Consider the following 20,435-nt stretch of genomic DNA (forward strand, 5'->3'; position numbering starts at 1 on the left):
TATGTATAACTATATATATTCTAAGTTGTACATATACAGGTATGTTCTGAACGAGTGGATAGGCCAACTGACTAATCGCTCTACAATATTTCGCTCTTCACTTTTTCACACATATATACACTTGTATGCATTACAGACCTCACAGAATAATTTATTGAGCCTCTAGATACGAAGTTTTTTTTTTGACTAGAAGGTTCATGTACTTATTTCTTCATGAACGTCAAGTACTTCTTCACTCAGATCAATTTTAGCCGCCCATTTCCTCAATGTTGACAATCCAGGTAGAGGAAAATTTTTCTTCAACAAATACTTGTATCCTTTTGAACTGATGGAATGAAATTCGATAGCGGAGGCTATATCTTCAAGCGACCACATCACTTTTGTTTGATTTGGACGCAAAAGTCTTTTGATCTGCCCAGGAGTGAAGATTGGATCAAGCAATTGAAGAATTTTATCTCTCACTTGTTCTTCAATATCTTTCTCTTGATTGCAGAGTTGGCGATTCAATTTTTTTATTTCTTCTTGCAGCTTAATATTCTCTTCGATGCAACTTTGATATCTAGGAAAAAAGAGTAAAATTAAAAAGTGGAACATCATGAAGCTTTATAAAAAACCGTTTCATGAACGTGTTGTACTAACCTTTCGAGATGTTGACATTTACTGTTTTCACAGTTCAAAGTTTGTACTCCATCAGATCTATAGAAATATAAATTTGATCAAATCAATTACATTCTTCGATATTCATTACGCAGATATATGATAACATTTTTATTGAAATTTGATAAAAAATAATGTTGATATTAATCAGAGTAAGTGAAGTTTTTTACAGTTGTAAATATGAAATTCAAGTATAGGAAATGAAGTAAATTATTAAAAAGAAGTGTTGCAGCACAGAAGCATTTGTAGTATTTGAAATAAAAAAAGTAGCGTTTTGTAAATAGTTTTAATCATTTCACCGTCAGTAAATGCACTTGAACATATTGATTAAAATATGAAAAATTTATCACATTCCATACCTGTCACTTTTGTATGATGCACGTTGTGCATAGTCTGATGTTACACATGCAGGTTTAGCTGAAATTTCATGGATCTCATCACTTTTCAAAAAATTTTTGTTCCTTGTCGAAGTGCTTGGCGTTGAACAATTGTCTTCGACTTTATTATTATTATTACTGGTAGTTGAGCTAGCATGAGATATTGACGTAGAGGCATAATTCTCTTTGTCGATTGTGACAAATTCCAGGGACACCCTTCTTTTTTTTGCTGAATCCTTCCAGGCACTGGATACATTCTGCACAACAGCTGCCCTACGTTTACTGTGTTTATTGAAAATTGGAACATAATAACAGCATGGTTACCTATATGTTCTGTTCCATTGAATACATCATTAATCTCATTTTTCTGATTAATCTAGATTTCTATTCATGTGTAACTTACCTGACCCCAGTCGATTCTGTTAAAAACTTAGTAGGCAATGCATCTCCACGTAACCTCCTTCTAGTTGATAAAGCATAATTTTCGTGCAAAAATTCCGACCTTATGTCGAAACAACTTTCCTCAAAATGAACAGAGCAGACACGAGCTATTTAATTGGAAAAATATTAGCAATATATTCAAATTCTGCATAGAGGAGAGTTGAATATAGTAATTGTTCAACAATTACCGTTTGCGATGTTGATCTTCTCACTCCCACAGCTGTCGATCCACTTTTTTCGTAATTCATATTTTTTTGGAAACACATGAAACGAAATGTGTTTGTTCTTCGTATTTCCACTCCAATTTTTACACGCTTTAATGCAACAATTCGGCATTATTGAATTTTAATTATGCAAACAATTGACGTAAACAAAGATACGACGCAGGCGTCGTATATTTTCAACATGGCTTCCATACATATATGCGGTTGGCAGAGAACCGGACGAAATTGCGTTCGCTGTAGGAGCACACCTTATTTTCATATATTCGTGACATGTAAAGATTGTTGGCTCTGAATTATTTTTCGTTACAGTCTGTCGGGTATGAGCGGGTTTGGGGGTAATACCCGTTTTACATATTATCAACCAAGTTACTGACTATGCCGGTAAAACAAATTCTTCACAACTAACAACTGTCGCATGCATAATGTTGGCAACATACCGTCATCATTGCGAAATTCATAAGTTGAGACATTCCACTGTTGAGTACGCAGAAGTTTTACAACGCAAAAATGAATATTAATCAAATATTATACGCTCATGTATCGTTTATATTCACCTGCATATATTGAATCTTTTATAGGCGATAGCAACATGTCCAAGACACCGATTTATTTTTTCAACATTTTCTATGAAGTCATCTTTAAGTTGCAAATATTTTAGGAAAAAATTTCAAATACTTCAATTTTAGATCCTTTGTTTCCGATACGTTCCGCATGCTTCGTTCTTCTCTTCGCTTCGTTCAGCTCCAGTTTGATATAGCGCGTGTTGACCTTTAGCGTTGTTTAACTTTCTCTCCTTCATTTTTTAACCAACAATTGTTTTGGTTCTAAAACAAATTGACTATTTCGCAATGCATGGCTCTTCGAAGTTATTTGAATATGAAAAAACCTTAAAAGTTTGCAGCTCTTTGGAGCGGGCATCGAATGAAATTCTTCCGTTTGCGACTCATCGGATTGGATCGAACGGAATTCTAATATTCACGGCTCTTTGGAGCGGATCGAACTAATATACGGCAGTTGATGTATAATAATTCTTATAATTGAAATATATTAGGTATACTTAACTTATATGGTAAACGCGGTGAGCGATCGTAACATGAATTTCTTGTTTTTTCATACTGACCGCTTACCAACTTGAACTGTGTCGACTGTGTCTACAAGGTAGACGTAGAGGGCGCCGCTTGATTAGGAATTTATCTCTTCAATTTTTGTATGCGAAGAGCTCATTAATATGAGTTTAGCCAACAAACCATCAATACAATATAATATAATTAATGAAATCGTTTGCAGTTCGTCTGTAGATGTTATTAGTGCAGTTAGAATTGATTGATAGTGATACAGAAACAAAGTGCTTTTACCCATGAATTTTTGAACCCATCTTACATCATTTCGATTTGTTTGAAGGAAAAAAAAAAAAAAATACGCAGCATTGGAAAAATTCTAGATGAAATCAAAAGAATGTCATGGTCAACCGTTTATTGAGTTGACGTGAAAAGCCCCTTATATATTTTCATCGTCAGTCACGGCCGTGGGATGCTACCTTCTGAATTGTCTGTTGGGCCCGCCGCAGGCGGCAGAAACGGGAACCAAGAAACCGGATGTACGCTTTTCTTGGGTGGGTTCGTAATCTGTTAGCATTTGTTATCTATGGCGGGTCATGATCCGATGCTGACGCTTGCGCGTTGTGGTGTTAATTGTGGATTTCACTAACTGCCCCAGCTATTCTTGTGTGAAATAAAATAGCAAGAAAGTAGCGTCGGTTTTCGTTCAGTCGCGTTCCGAGTTTACATCCTACAACCAAATAAAAAGTACAGTAACTGAAGTTTTTCTGCCTACGCGAGATACGGACAGGGAGAAATAACGAGCCTTTCATCGTCCTTCCCCTTCATGGTTCATCATGAGTGATTATTCAGCGGTCGCTCCGCCACAAAATTTCAGTCAAAGTTCCGCGTTTGCAGCTGCCCTGCAACGTGCCAAACAGGTAAGTACGTCAAATTATCACCGAATATTCATTTTACGCGATAACTGTTTCTACTCCCGTCCGACCTCCATTTCGGCTTCACTCGCAATTGCTCGCTTGGGAATTGGGATAGCTGCAACTACACGCACGTTTTCCCTCGCAGATGCTTTACACGTTTTACGAGTCTCTGAATCCATGTTTAGATTTCTCTAGATAACGAGGACCATTTCTTCGACCCAATTTTTTTTTAACAACTATCTAATTCTCTTCGAATATACTCGCTACTCTTCCTAATTACGCTGCAGTATTACAACTCACATGTTATTGCCAGAAAATTACTCAGTCAATATCAATCTAATTCCGCTGTATCACTTCTTCAATATCTCTGGTTAAACGGTACACGCGTAGTCGTTACTTTTTAGCAAAATCACTTGTTTCACAGTTATTCCCGAGTCAATGTTCCATTAAATGTAACTTTGCGATATGTCTGCTGAAATATTCATGTCTAGTAAAAAAGTAAACTCCATGTTTATTAAGTAGCCAATCTACTAGTATGTATGTTGTATAGTGATATATTGTGAAACGTTGATTTTAATTGGTGCTGCAGAATTCCACAGAATTGGCCATCGTTTTGTTACCCGTAGTTTCATTCTCACTTACAATCCAAACACCTTATGTTTTGATTCCAATACTATAGATTTACTCTTCTTACTCACACTGTTTATTTTGAAATATATCGATCACAACTTGAACAGCCCTCATTTCTTGCGGCTATTCAACAACAACCTGGACATCGTTATTTCAATGAATAGCGACGGTTCATCCTGCATTTATCAATTTGCTTATCTCTTTTTCCTTACGGAGCTCTTCGTTTCCAAACGCCATTCACATACTTTTCGTCATTTTGAGTTAAATAATGTAGTATAGAAATGTTGCAATTTGCAAAAGACATTACTCTGGTCAGTTTTAGAAACATAGAATGGTCATTACATTTGCTATATTTTCCGCAACCAAATTATATGAGGTTAAAGTTGGTAATGTTTTTATAACAATTCATTTTTGGGCAAACTCGGTATTTCGCTACTAAAAAATAATTTTCGTCCAATCTGCACTGAAAGCATGCTTTTTTATGCGTATAAAGTGGGCACAAAGTATCTTTTTTTCCACCCAGAAACAAGTGGGCGGCTACAAAATATCATAAGCGGGCTCGAAGTATGTTTTTACTCCCACTTCCTCTAACAATGGAGGATGATTATGCACTCAAAGGCAAACTTTCGATGCAGGCTACGGATACAAAAGTATTGTGTGCACTGCGGGTGGTAGGCGATTGATGCTGATCGTAGGATTTTTAGGTAAGCCTTGATGACTCTCCGCATATCGAGGCTCGCTTTTGGTGAGCCTCGGTAGCTTTGGGTCCTCTTGGACTCCTGAAAATCGCACTCACGTCGATTGCTAGCTTTCTGCCCTTAATACACAATGCACTATTAAAATTCAGTAAAACGTAATACATCTTTAACAATATTAACATAATCATATTTTGCAAACTCCGATACTTTAGATTTTTTGTGAATGTAATTGCAAAATCAGGCTGGCGATTGGTCATTGAAATTTTGGAAACTCTGGAGAAATCGCTGAAATGTCAGGGAAAATATATGATGGGAATTTTCAATCAAATGAATGTTGTTTTTTTAACGTTCGTCATAAGAACTCGCAACTTATTTCTTCAATATAGCACATACTGATTGAAATAATTTGACGTCAATGATGTTACAAATGCGAGACAAGTGGTTTAGTAATTTTTCAATAACATTTGTTCTAGTTTGTATCCCTCAACCAGATATGTCAGTTTGACTATGAACAAATACATGTGTAACTTATGAAAAGAGTTATTAAAGCAATATAAAGTTTCTCGGAAAATCAGGGATGTTTCATAATGTAGATCTGGAAAAGTCTTAAAACGTCGACGAAATTCAAAATGTTAATTGAATCGCCACCCACAAAATAATTAATTTTTTAAAGTTTCACTACTTTAGTATCACTCGCTTCAAACTCACAGAGTTACAAGTTTCATACTCTTGACCCACATTCACAATTAGTGGGTAAATCCAAACTTGGGTTCCCTAAAATAAAAAATCTCTCCATCCATTCCATTGTCAGCTTTTTTTTTCTTTCAATCCCAAGTAGAATTGTTAGGTAATAAATAGTTTTCTCTGTAAGTCTTAGTCGGGGTAAGTGATATTTTATCGGAATAGGTACATCTGTGCAATGATGAATCTGAACTTGAAGGATATAAGTTTTACAATAATGTTCGTAATCGGACTGCTGTTATTTCTGTTTACAGATTGCAGCTAAAATAAATCCTGCCGGTTCTCAAAGTAATACGGAACCAAAGTTAAAGCGTCCTCTTGAAGATTGTCCAGGTGAGGCAAATCAATCTCTTCACACTTCAGGTACTAGCATACATACATTGTTTTTGTTTTTAAGTTATCTTTGTCTGTTTCGTTTACTGTAATTGATTGATCCACTAATTTTCACGAGGTTGAAGTTTGGAATGTTGATAAAATATACAACAATATCCAATGACTTATAATCGATAAAATGTGCAAGGTATATTTACATACGCAATTACATATATTTATGTATTTTACAAACATAAGTCACACGATTCAATGACTCTGTTTTATCTTATTATGTGGTACTCTAATCTTGAGTAGATGGTAACACTTTCGAATGATTTGAAACTAAGGTCAGGTAGTACTGGTTTCAGAACCGCTCGACAATCGTCTTTAGGAGTGAGGTTCCAAAAATAGAATAGCTACACAATGAAAGTATCATAATGTAGAATTTTCAATGAACCGATGATCTAATTCATAGAATTTTAGAATGTCAAAAGTCAAAGTGTAGAAAGTACAGAATCGTAGTTTACTTTAAACTGTTTGCATTTTTGCTTCTCTATATTTCAGCCTTCATTTTAAAATTTTATAAATTAGTTTTCTGGGCTTTTGAAAATTCAATATTACGATCCTTCCGTAATGCGATGATTTTACTTTTTAATCCCTACTCTTCTTGAGCTGTTGAGTTTCTGTTATAGGGTCGAATATGAAAATGCACGCTAAAACTACTCACTAACTGTTGAACCACAAGTTTTTGAACATTGTTTTATGCGAATATGATCTCTTTAACTTCTTCAGAGCCAGAAGCAAAAAAAGTGGCGGCTTTAGTAGCAGATCCTATGATTGGGCTACGGGGGGGCCCACCTACTGGTACTTCTATCAGTGAAGTTGCGGCTCAGGCAGCTGTAGCTGCCCGAGTGGCTGTTCAGTCGACTTCACCTCCTGCCGTCATGGCTGGAATGGGAGGTATCTGTAATGAGGATATTAGAGTCCCAGACAAAATGGTTGGGCTAAGTAAGTATAAACGTCATCCGCCTCTTTTCCCTAGTAAGACCATGGTCAAACGACTCTTCATCATCTTCCATAAATCATCGTGTCCAGACATTTTCAACGCCAACGAATGATGCGAAAGGCATAGTTCAGACTATCAGTTCTTGGGTGATGCTTTAGCTGGTTGCAGAAGGTTAACTGTGGCGTTTGGTACAAAAACTTATCTTCGTTATTAGCGAAGGGTGCAACAAATTTTTCAACAAAGTTCTGTTCAATTTTGATGATATCTACTGAATATTTGAAATTCGAATATCCCCTGGTGTTTTTCCTTTCCTATAACTGTGCATTTGGCGTCATAAATTTGTCGAAAATTTTTTGACCTATCCAGCTTTTGATTCCCTATCTATCTGTAAATTAATGGTCATCTCCATTTATTATTTTCCAGTAATTGGCAGAGGTGGAGAACAAATAACTAGATTGCAAAGTGAAACTGGGTGCAAGATACAAATGGCGCCAGAGAGTGGCGGATTGCCAGAACGTGTTTGTACTCTCACAGGGTCCAGAGAAGCCGTCAAGTAACTTACTTTTTATTTCTTTACACCCTCAATATAACAGTTATTGCCGATTTTTTTTTTTTCATTTTTCAACCTTTACAGCTTTGAATTTTCAAATTATCACCAACAAAATTGACTGCTTTTTTTGATGTCGAAAGTTGCGATCGATTGTAAATTCAAACTAAGAAAATGAGTATTGTATTTCCATCATCTAGAAATCGCAGCAATATTTTTTATTCAAATAATTTTCGCAAATACTTTAATTGATCGTGTCACTTACGTTTCACAGTATCCAATTGAACTTGTTGTTTCAAACCAAATTTACATTATCTTGAAACTTTGGGTGAAATTTTGTTGTTAGAAAGCAACTGTCCATGACTTCAATTTTTTTTTTTTCCTTTTTTTTTTTTCTCCCCATAATGCTGTCAGTTGCACTTACTAAAATATATAGTCGGTGTGTTTGTATATACATATAAACGTATATCATTATCTGACACAGTACTTTTGAGATTTTCTTTTTCACAAATGCAAAACAGGCCTTCAGTTTCGAACTTTCATAATAGAATTGAAAAGAAATAACTTCTTTAAATTAAAAATATGGAATAAATGCGTTTTATAACTGGAACAGCCGAATTAGAAAATACAAATCCTTCTGGGAGTAGTACGAACTTGAAATTGGCAAACCCGGCACTGTATATCTCATACTTATATACACACAAATATATGTACATACAATCCCTATGCATAGAGTATAATTGAGACGTTTGTCGAAGAAATTCGGTTTGTCAAGCTTGTCTGTACAAGTGATTGAGTTTTTTTTTTCTTCTCACCTTCTAATAATAGCGTACTCTATTGTTATGACGAAGGTTAGTGTCAAGTTTAGTCTGTTCCGAGTAACAGCCAGAAAATGGACAGTTTTTCAAATTGTATTGTAATCAGGCAATCTTTTGGTAGATCATAGACGTATTTATTCTCACAAATCTTTCAATCTCAAGGTCACAAATGTTTGGCCTAAGGTAGATTCTTTAATATTTACTCTCAGTTCACAAGTGAAATAATTTTAAAGGCATTTCATAGCCCATGAAGAGTTTTTGAATATTTACAATGACGTTTGCTGTATTCAAAGCTTAATTATTGGTTACAGTTTCAGTGTTCAATATTTTCCAATTAAATGTGATATTCGCCAATACTCAAAATTATATTATATCTAATACTTACGCAATATAAATATCCCGGAATATGCGTATTTGTACACCTATTTTCTTTCATTTAACATTTGAATAATAAAGAATCGACGACGCACGTCTCACCGAAATAACATTTCAGTCGTGCTAAAGAGTTAGTCCTCTCCATTGTTAATCAAAGAAGCAGAACGGAGGGCATTGGTGACATGAATATTGGTAGCGGTAACAGCGCACTTATTGGCCATCCCGGGTTTGTTGAAATAATGATACCTGGTCCTAAAGTTGGTTTGATCATTGGCAAAGGGGGAGAAACGATTAAGCAACTACAAGAGAAGTCCGGGGCCAAGATGGTCGTTATTCAAGAAGGCCCTTCTCAAGAACAAGAAAAACCACTCAGGTGAAATTGAAATCGAAGACACAATCTCTTATGCATTCAGTTAAACTATTCAATAATTTTGCGACTTGTACCGTTCGGCGTGATACCTTTGAAACACAGTGAATGTACATTTTAAGCTTACAGTGGATTTCCACATTGTTTTGGGGTGTATTAACATGACTCAGATTTAAGTGAAAATATTTTAGAATAACGGGAGATCCGCAAAAAGTTGAATATGCCAAACAGCTAGTGTACGAGTTGATAGCTGAGAAAGAGATGCAAATGTTCCACAGAGGATCACAAAGAGGAGGTTCTGACAGAGGGGGAACAAATTATAATAATACTGACAATGGGTTCAGCCATGGCTCTCAAAGTGGCGACGGTGTTGAGGTAAGCTACTGTTTCTTGCTTGGCGGCAATAAAACCTTGAAAAAAATGATGCCATAGCAAAACTGGTACAATTGCTTCCAATTACTTGAACGATATTGGGATCTCTGACAGAGGCGTAACTTAAGAAATTGAACCTAGCGGTGAAAATATGCACTAGAGTGAGTCGGTCACGCCGTACATAAACAAATGTAGACACATGTATCTTTATAAAAATGCATTTTGTTTTTATAATGTTAAAATATAATACGAAACTTTCATTGCAAGAAATTTGTGAATTTGCACATAAACAAGTACATAGTACGTATTCAGCTGATACGATTCGACCTACTCGCTCAGATGTTGAATATCGTCACCAGATAGCGAATTCGAGTGCTAGAGTTCATAATAATGCCGATGAATTACCCTCTTCAGGTTCTTGTACCACGAGCCGCAGTGGGTGTTGTTATTGGAAAAGGTGGTGACATGATAAAAAAAATTCAAGCTGAGACAGGAGCCCGTGTACAATTCCAACAAGGTAGAGAAGATGGTCCAGGTGACCGAAAGTGTTTGCTTTCCGGTAAACATCAAGCAGTGGAACAAGCACGACAACGCATTCAAGAATTAATTGACAGTGTAATGGTAAAACCTTATTCTAGTTTGTAAGTTAGAGGGGAATCCGAGCTGAATTCTTTATTGCATCCTTAATATACAGAAAAACATGCGGAAACTTAATTCGCAAATTGTAAGTGTTTTCTAATGTTTCAAATACTTGGTACTATCGACTAAATATCGCAATGGTGTTTTGAGACTTTTCTGAACCATTTATGTAGATAGTTTAAGCCTTGGTTATTAGGATACAAGCCGATACAAAATTTTAAACTATGTTTATGTCTATTAGAGACGAGATGACGGGCGGAATCCCATGGCTGGTGGTGGCAGAGGAGCAGGGGGACCACGTGGTAACGGTTTCGGTAGTGGTCGTAATTCAAACGAATTCGGTGGCGGGTGGGACAGGCGCCAAGGTGGCCCAATGCAAGACAAAGTTGAAACAACATTCACTGTTCCATCGACCAAGTGTGGAATCATCATTGGCAAAGGTAAAAAGCCATCTTCATTATGGGATGATTGTTTCTGCCTAAAAAAATTCAACTGGAACTATTCCGAATGTGTTTTTTTTTTTTTTTTTTTCAGGTGGAGAAACTATCAAACAAATCAATCAACAAACTGGAGCTCACTGCGAACTTGATCGGCGGAATCAGAGTAACGAAAATGAAAAGATATTCATAATACGCGGAAATCCGGAACAGGTCGAACATGCGAAAAGAATATTCAGTGAGAAACTTGGATTGGTACGTAGATTTTTTTCTTCATAACAAATCAACTGAAATTCAGTTTCCTATTTGTCAACCGTTGATTCTCCAATATAATCCCTATCGAGTTTTGAGTAAGCTCTATCTTTAGATGGTGTCTTAAGGTATGGGACAAGAAATCGCCATAATATGATAATTCTATAGTATTTTATAAAATGCGTTATACAACTGGAGTGCCGTATACGTTTTATCAATGATGTGTAATTTTTATTCTATTGTGTTGATGTCATGGCTCTACATTCTTGTGATAACGAATTTTAACAGCTGTTCACTCCTGATTTTATAAATCAAATGTGCTATGTCCCCTCTGCAATAACCTTCGATGAACGTAACTCTCTTCATGATAAAAAAAATTGCAGAGTCCAGGAGGAGCCCCCTTTACAGCAGGGCAAGGGGCTATTGGATACAATCCAAACTGGAATTCTGGATCAGGATATCAATCTTGGCCAAACCAAGCTCAGTCCAGTGATACAGGTAATTTACACAAATAATTTGAAATGATTTATCACTGCGCAGTGAGTTCATAGAGCGTTTCATTATTTCAGCTGGCCCTGGTGCAACTCCTGGCGGAGTACATGTTAACCCGCAAACAGGACAACCAGATTACAGTGCACAATGGGCGGAATATTACAGATCACTTGGTATGCACAGAGAAGCTGACATGATCGAGCAACAGGCGAAACAAGGAAAACCTGATCAGGCTCAACCACAGCCAGGTGATTATTTTCGACTTCTAGAGCTCGACTCATCGTCGACGTTGCTGTCAATTAGGCTCCACGATTACGTTAATTCTTGCAGGAAATACTCCGAGTCAAGCCAATCCAACCCCAGCTGGAACTGCCGGAGCTGTTCCACAGCAGCAACAGCAACAACCACAAACTGCAGCACAGAATGGAGGTCAAGCGGATTACAGTGCCCAGTGGGCAGAGTATTATAGAAGTATCGGGAAGATTAAGGAAGCTGAAGCAATAGAGGCACAAATGAAAGCTGGCAAGGTAAAATCGTAATCAATTATCGAGGGTGGCCACTCGTCTGGAAAACTTGGAAAATCGGCAAATGTCGGAGGATTTTGATTGGTATGGAAAGGTTAAGGAAATGTTAGGAAACCTTAGCAAATACTTGCAGGTTTTCTAGGAATCTCCACGAAAGATGGTGTTCAATGAAATTTTTCTATTTTTCAATTGTTCCTAATGATTCAAAATTGCTAGTTGTTTATAAATTTTTCGTTATATGTGCTTGATTATCAGTATTTATTTATGTAGATGGTAGTGATGGTATTGATAACAATATGAATATGCTTGCTTGAGGATGGATGGGCAGGCTGAATCAAAAGTTAGGAAAAAGGAAGACAAAGTTTGTAAAACCTTCAACGGTGTTATTTGTGCCAATGATGGACGCTTATGAAAGAACCTCCGTATCATATAACTGAAATTAATCTAAGCAAATTTATAGTACCTGAGCTAAGATATCGACAATCTGCAGTGGTTTTATAATTGGAATGTTCAAAATAATTAAACCATGATATCATTCATCCGATTCTCACGGTTAGTCTTTTGAAGGTTCTAATTGTATAACCTCTTGTCTGTTGGTTGATATGTCAGCTTCTGTTATTCGAATTTGGTCAAATTCATTTCAATTACATAGTATTGACGTCTTTTCATTCGTGTTCATTGTCAGTAGCACAAGTACTATTGCCGGAGACTTTGTTTTTGTATAATTTTTCTCTTTCATAATTTTCTATTCAGACAGTGGGACCGATTCATCCTTGAGATTGAAGCATACTAATCTTTACGACCTTCTGTTTTCTAATAATGAACAATTCAATTCCAACGTTTTCTGTAAGATACAAGTATCGAGATAGTTGATATGCTAAAGCAAAAATGTCGAGAGAAAAAAAGTATGAGAATTTTCAAACCAAATTGAATGGCCACCCTGAATAATTACCTGCAATAAGGAGTCGAAAAATTTTATCGTGTAATACTGTTTACGTATGGTATACGAAATATTCCGGAACAAATTGTGCCAAACAACTTGACCCAAGCTTAGACAGGTACCATGTCAAGGTACTTAACTCTGGATGTGTGTTTCAGCTGGGTTTGCAGGGAAGTCAATTAGCGCAACCCCAAATGCAACAAGCTTTACAGGGGCAATCCGCCGGTCCGCCGACTGGAACACCAACCTCTTTTCCCCAAAGTTACGGAAGCTATCCAGGAATGGGTCCCGGGTCTGCTCCAGCCGGTTATTACGCTGGTAGCACGGGTTCCGCCAGCCAACCGCAATCAGGCCAGCAGGCTCCTCCCTTCCCAGCTGGATATCAGAATTATCCATACTCCCAGCCGAGCTCCGATAATTAATAAGCAACGGATGAAAAATGAAAACAATGAACAATACGTAAGTAGAAATGGCTACTCACCTACATTGACGTTGATATTTGTGTTAATATGTACATATATCCATTATGTGTATATGTAACATAGAAAATGATGCATGTCTCTTTTGGTCTCCTTGATTTTCTCCATATTTATCCTAATAGGTATTATACGTATAATAGGAGTAGGTTTTTTTTTTTTTATCAAAGTCCGCATTTTTATTATGTTCACCACAATGACGTATGAATTGACTAACTCGTTGCATATATCGTTCTTTTCACATATCGCATAAGCATATAAATGTATATTATATACGTGAAATCGAATACATGCTTGTTTAAAATATTGTTGATTATGTGCTCGTATACTGAATAATTTTCTGTCGCATAGTTTTGTTTCAATATGTTGTTTGTTTGTATAATTCATATTGCAGATGTGTGGTTCATCGTATGTTTATTTCGAAAATGTTCAAAAAAAAGGTGTGTATCATTTGCAACTGCTTAATTGAAAGAAAACATTTTAGGGGTTTTATTATCAGTATGAAATTGAAATTTGCATTTCTTTCATTTAATAATGGTTCATTCATGTATACAATTTTACATACATTGTTTACCCAGAAAGTATCTGCAATTATTTTTCCTACTAAGTTAAACCATTGTTGTGGACTTTTAAAACATACTATTATTATCATTATTATTGTTGTTGTTATTATTATTATTATTAATACTATTGTTAATACTATTACTATTAATAATATTATTATTGATAAAATTGAAAACATGATGATTTGTGGTTGAAAGATATTATCAGTGGTAATATTACATATTTATACATGTATTGCAAATATTCTTTTATTGAGATGATTTATCGCACTTTTTTTGATCACTCGTTTGTTTACTATTATATTATATTACCCTGTTCTCCCACGGTTTGTTTTTATTTTTATTGTTGCAGTTGTCACTTCACGTCGCATCACTCTTAATTTCGTGGTTATAAATGTAAGGCGTTGCTAACTGTTTGTATGTACTTCGTTTATTCATTACAGCGCCAACATGTGTACATCGCTTGCAGGAACTGATGAAATTTGTGTTCATCGTACAACTGCAAAGTGCAAAAAGTCGGATCTACGGTATGCCGATAGAACCAAGAATACATCTGTCTCCAGTTCAATGTCAGGGAAGGTATTAAAGTGATGATGGCTACTCCCAGGGAGTAGATGAACATAATCACCAGTCATATTTGCCAATATGTGACTTCCAATGGTTTAATTTTGTTATTTTCTTTTTTTTTTACCTTAAAAAATAACTTGCAACTACTTTCTGGACATCATTTATGTAAGCTCTTACCATACATTAATAGCAACATCATATACATTATGAATCATTATGAAATTGGCATAATTTGGCGCGTTCATTTAGTTCGTACCCGTTTGTTTTTCCTCATTTATTATATTTAAGTAGATGATAATAATGATTAAAAGCAGATATAAAAAGTAAGAAAAACTCAACCAAATGCAGTTTTACTTATTTGAAGCCGCATTAAATAGACAGGAATAAAAACAAGCAAAACAACGTGCAAACTTCTCGTTATTACTCTAATAATGTTTATGATAGTATACAGAGTCAATCTGAAGTTGTACATCATGTATTTTCCAAAAATACATTAGATATAGTGAATAGTATATAAGAAATATAAATTAAAAGAAAAGAATAATAGGGCATGATGGACTATATTATGATCAAATTACACGTAATTACTCTTTTTTCCTCGCAAATCCAGCCAACTTCAACAGTAAAGCTTGTCCCAATTAAAAATTTTCGCACTATATGATATATGAATACCTGCACTTTGCGCAAAAGAATTGAAATTGAAATTTGTTTACGGACTAGGGATAATCTCGTCTATTTGTCTACTGTATTAAAAACAAAGTAAAAAAAAAACTAGCAAGATAGTTTGGCTTAAACTTTTTACTGTTATGCGCAAAAATATGTAATTTTAAAATTTTTCTTCGTTCATTTTGTCTGTATTTGCGACGCTTACACTTTTGTACACGCATAAAGTTCTGTGGTAATTTCTGAGAGTCTGATACTCGGATAATTACTGCATAATATAGTCAGGTCAGCATCTATTATAGAATAGTCAACTTTCCAATAACAAATAAAAAATCAATTATCTATAGTATACGCAGTTTTAACTTTTTTCTTTTTTTTTCTCTTTATTAATCAACGTTTTCGGACGTGTTCTTTTCTGAGCATTTGTTCTCTGGTAAAGCGAGCATAGGTGCCAAAGAGAAAACTCTTGTTCGAAGTACCGATCTCTTAGTCAGGTTTGAAATTTTATGTGCGGGCTCGCTTTACCATTAAAAATGAATCAGAAGGTAGGAAACGAGAAAAAACAGTTAAAAAATTTTTAGCAATCTGTATTGCTGCAATGATGAGAACACAAATAAAATAACATCCTGACTGTGTGATAGAAATAAATCTGAGCAAATACGAATAACACAATCTAAGATATCAATAATCTGAGGAAAGGTTTTGTAATTACAACGGTCAAAATCGTTGAACTCTGGTTCTAATGTTTTGGGCTCATTTTGCTCGCTCACCAGTTTTTCATTATACATTATTTGAAAGATATTCAAGAAATTTTACATTATTGCAAAGTCATAATGTGCAAGTGTATTTGTTTACGAGCATCTGTTGTATCGTACTTGCGCAACTGTATTCCTATCGAGTTTGGAGATGACTATTAGTTTAAAAAAACAATTTCGAAGTTCTCCGGAGATCTCTGGTGACCGAAATATATCCAAAAACATGAAAATTAGATTGAAATAAACGAGAGTTCAATTAGTTACGTTCTTATTGTACAACCTTTTCTCCATTCTGTGACATCTTGGTACAAATTCGTTTCAATTACATAGGGATGTCGTTTCATTCATTTCCACTATCATTACAGCAAATAATATTGCTGGGGATATTATAAATAGTCTTTTCTTTTTTTCTAAGTTGTAATTCCGGCCGATTAACCCTTAATTGCGGCATTATAGTGAGCAGCTACGCGCCTCTTCGTCATCCGCATTTCAAAATAATCGACGAAAACTCAGGTGTACAAACTCCTAATACCATCGAGTAAATGCGTAAACTCTTCCTTACTTACGCTCATAATACACTAATTCATCATACAATTTTTTGGGAATGGCATGCCTAACAGCTTGCATCACGAAGAATTCCCGTTATCGCTCACCGCTACTCATGGTAATTATTATCACACATTAATCATACCGCTGGCTGCAAGTATTACGGACATGCGGGGTTTCCTATCGCACCAATAGCTCCATTATTGCTGAGGGTCGTTCAAAAAAAGTCCGTGTTTAAATTTTCCCACCGCCAATTGTTAAAATAATCCATTCCATCGCCTGACTTCCGCTTTTGACCAGATTTCACAATTGTTCTACTCTGTAAAGACTTGAAAGTTTGTTTCTAATATTAGTATTCCATCAATATGATGCATTTGTGAACCGCAATCGATCTATTTAACCAATCTAAGTTGTTGCTTGCAAATTTAATTATGCTTCACCTTGTAATATTCTTTCGAGTGCAAGATTGAGCGAAATTAGAATGTAACAATTGATTTCATCTTGCAAACATGAAGTCATTCAAATTTCGGTATTGGAGATTGTCTGAAATGGATTAAAGAGTATTAATACATGGCGAACAACTTCAGGAAGACTCAATATATTCAAGAACGAAGGGTCTGTATACATGAAAAGCAAATGATACAATTACGTATGATAAAATGTGCACACTTTTGAAATTAATTGTGTAGCAGTGATTTTCATCGATTGTATCATGTATTGTAATGATTTGTTCATTTCAGATATAGATTTCAGATAGCTTTCCACTGGGACATGGTTAACGCTGCCCATACCTTCTTCACTCGCGTAATCAATAATTACGCTGACTGATATAAAATTGGTTATGTTGAAAGATTACACCTTAACTCATGCGATCCAGTAGCACTGACTATGTCTTATTTGTATCGTGCATATATATATTGCATTACAATATATATATATATTACAAATATTGTCCGAAATGCTTCTTCGTTTCATATATTGTTATTCTAGGATACGCGATTTACGTTCTAATTATAGGTAATAAGGCAAACTGAAATTCATTATCGAACGAAGTCAGTAGGGTAAATTTATAATTTCAACGTGCTCTCCTTCTGTGTTTCATTTTCTATGATATGTATTTATTTCCCCATATAATACATAACTGTAAAACGAATTGAAATCACCAGGGGATGATGCAGCAGATGAAAGAACAAAAAATGGAAGAACCAGAGCTCAACTAAACTCTATAATATATACATAAACATTTCGAATGCCTGTACTGTGTAACTCTTATTGTTAGTTATATAATTGCACTATGAAAAAAGCGTTGTTACGAAACTAAATTAATCCGACAGAAATGCTCGTTCCTGGATTATTTTGACTAAAAGTAACAAATGACAACCTTCGTTTCGTTGATTATATATATATATATACATATATAAATACAAAAACATTGACATTATAAACCTCATGTTGACATGTTTTGATCATTCACCATTTAGGGATGTAAAATGTTTGACAATTTACTTGTATTGCCGATAATAGTTTAATCGATACTTATATCTATGTATATGCAAATGAATTACATTATCTTGTTTAGTGCACACTATGGTATCATTATAATCAGTAAATACAACTGTGACTTATTTTTTTGCTTTAAATCGTCAACGATACCAGTACCATTTTTAGGTTCCAAACTGCTGATAAAGAGTGACACCGTTGGAAGAAACAAATCACTATTATGTTTTACTTGGCATGATGATGATGATGCGTTGATAGGAACCAGGAGCCGCGCACTACTGGATTTTCTAGCTATGATCGTGAACCTGTTTTTGACATAATTACTGTTGACTGTTGGTTGTCTTATATGATGTATTCAAATCTATTCTTGACAAGGTATTCATTACATTTTTTTTTTCATTATACTCAATGAAATCGGTTGAACATGTATATTCATATGTTGGTTTGCGATAATCGTTATTCGACTGTAACCCTTGTAACTTCAGCCTCCTTACAGGTATTGAATATTCTTCAATATTGATATCCTTTTGCTGTTCACATGTCCGCAAAACAGAGTTGGATCCTTCGTCAGAAAATCTTCTTTTTTATTACTTAATTTGTCAGAGGAGATGTTAACTTGGAAATGTTAAACCTTTTTCTACAATTGTCCATATGAAACGGTTTTATGAACTATCAGAGGTATTCTTCGATGTGAATATTTGATATTATGCATCATAATATTGTTGTGGTCTTATACCTGAACCCAATATTCCCATGATGAACAATATTTTTATTCACCCATAGAATGCCACACTGTTACATGGATCAAAGTCATTCGACAGGCAAATTATTTTTCTTGGTTCGCCAATTATCTAACATGTTGATTATCTGAAAATTGTCATTTCATGTATATCGGTGTTAATCAATATCATATCTTCCATTCTGATTATCGGGTGTTTATAATAAATACAATCGGCTACACCCCAATTTCAATAATGTGATAAAGTTGAGTTAAATCAAGGTATCTGGTTCCTAATCGTCATTCGCCAAAAACAACGTTTCAAACTAAACGATTTCTCTTGCTGGATCAGTTTTTCTCCCAGTATAACGACCAACGGAAAAATTATTACACTCAGTTATGGTGTATGAAATGAATTCTCGAAGTTTAAGGTACAGTTGTAAGGCCACAATATTTCCATTCTGTATGTTAATAATTTATATGTCCATGTTCACCTCCTTTATTGAGCTACGATCCATGTGAATATGTAGATTAATATGTTAGGTTTACTATCTCTTCTACATTCACTAACGTTTCTATCACCACCTGATTCAATATTGTCCCATGTAATATTAATTTGTAACTTGATGATCCATTTCATAGAGGTGAATTAACTGGCCTTTATAAAATTTGTAATTCCATGATCGATTTTTTTTGTTCATTTTGTATCATTAATGGATCAGCTTTATGTGTATCAAGCATGCATCTGCATTTTTAGCTATTAACAATATGGGTACAAAAATTTTAACAAATCAATTAAAAATACTAATTTTCCCCGGTGATAAGTGCTTAGTAATCAGTACATTATATTTTAGTGATTCTCTGAATTTGAATAATCTCACCATGAATATTATAGATTCATTCTAATCATTGTTTAAATGAAAAACTTGTTGTTTGGTGTTGACATTTTCTTTCAATGTAATATTTTATTTCTGAATCTATATCTCGCTCGATTATAAGTAAAATGAAATTTTTACATATTCGTAATCGTGAATCATAGCTGTCCATGATGGGAGAAGGCTGGCATCAACGCTCTATGTGCGTCACCTTCATTGAGAGATCAAACGAGGGTAAGTAACCAGAAATAGTGTATTCAACTCATAAATTATCGTTGACCATTGGACTGAATGCTAAAAAGTTTACAGTTAAAAATATTATTTCATGTCGATATAAACTTTTCAGTGTGTTTCGTCACTTCCATTTCTGTATTTGTGTTCATGAATACCTGCATGCGTTTCCTTTTTTTTCGTAGATTTTAAGATTGGATTCGCCCAGATGTTGTGTATTTGTGCTCGAAGTGAGTATTGAGCATGATCTCGAGTTTCATTATCACTGGTTTCATGTTTTCCATGATTAGGAACTGTCTAGGGTGCCTTCATTAAACCTGCCGACTGCCACAGCTGTGACAATCAGCAAAATTAAATTCATGTTTCTAAACTGTGTGATCCGAAATTATCCATATTTTATTATCAACTTTGTTTTATGTTTCTGCATTATCTGGTTTTAGTCCCTAGCGACATATTCTACAGTTACAGCCATTTCCGAAAATCGAGGAGTTACCCTGTTCTCATACAAGCATGTTGAATTAAGAATTAAATAACTTTACTGAGAATCTTGTTTTTCTTTTGTCTTTCAATAAATAAATTACTTGCTCAATCACATATTTGCGTTTGTTAATTGTAGTTTGGAAATGCAAACTTACACGTGACGATACTCCCATAATTTCTTAACTTCTATCAATCGTTTTAAGGCATAACATCTAATTTTTAGACATTTACTATACA

General features: G+C 35.0%; 2 protein-coding genes across 9 annotated transcripts; one reads left to right on the plus strand and one right to left on the minus strand.

Annotated features, from left to right (window-relative positions):
• On the minus strand, positions 1–2,111 carry LOC124175760. Its single transcript, XM_046556256.1, has 5 exons — positions 1,664–2,111; positions 1,438–1,582; positions 1,017–1,316; positions 640–696; positions 1–559 (listed from the first exon to the last, which is right to left on the minus strand). The coding sequence occupies exons 1-5, from the start codon at positions 1,809–1,811 to the stop codon at positions 196–198; spliced, it is 1,014 nt and encodes a 337-aa protein (XP_046412212.1). The 5' UTR covers positions 1,812–2,111; the 3' UTR covers positions 1–195.
• A 1,242-nt stretch (positions 2,112–3,353) lies between these two features.
• On the plus strand, positions 3,354–20,312 carry LOC124174666 (far upstream element-binding protein 1). 8 transcript variants are annotated; one of them, XR_006868968.1, is made up of 15 exons: positions 3,354–3,677; positions 5,998–6,106; positions 6,848–7,063; positions 7,485–7,614; positions 8,920–9,174; positions 9,360–9,543; positions 9,955–10,155; positions 10,421–10,619; positions 10,714–10,871; positions 11,252–11,366; positions 11,438–11,608; positions 11,691–11,887; positions 12,983–13,283; positions 19,652–19,721; positions 20,159–20,312. XR_006868968.1 is itself a non-coding variant. In XM_046554005.1 (14 exons), exons 1-13 carry the CDS (start codon positions 3,594–3,596, stop codon positions 13,244–13,246), a joined length of 2,283 nt encoding a protein of 760 aa, XP_046409961.1. In that variant the 5' UTR covers positions 3,354–3,593; the 3' UTR covers positions 13,247–13,283; positions 19,652–20,312. The 8 variants fall into 8 exon arrangements, 7 of the variants coding, with proteins under 7 accessions (XP_046409961.1, XP_046409963.1, XP_046409958.1 ...); XM_046554005.1 differs by having other exon boundaries at positions 19,652–20,312; XM_046554007.1 differs by lacking the exon at positions 19,652–19,721.
• The last annotated feature ends 123 nt before the right edge of the window (positions 20,313–20,435 follow it).

The sequence above is a fragment of the Neodiprion fabricii genome, chromosome 2, assembly GCF_021155785.1.
Source record: "Neodiprion fabricii isolate iyNeoFabr1 chromosome 2, iyNeoFabr1.1, whole genome shotgun sequence".
Taxonomy (NCBI): domain Eukaryota; kingdom Metazoa; phylum Arthropoda; class Insecta; order Hymenoptera; family Diprionidae; genus Neodiprion; species Neodiprion fabricii.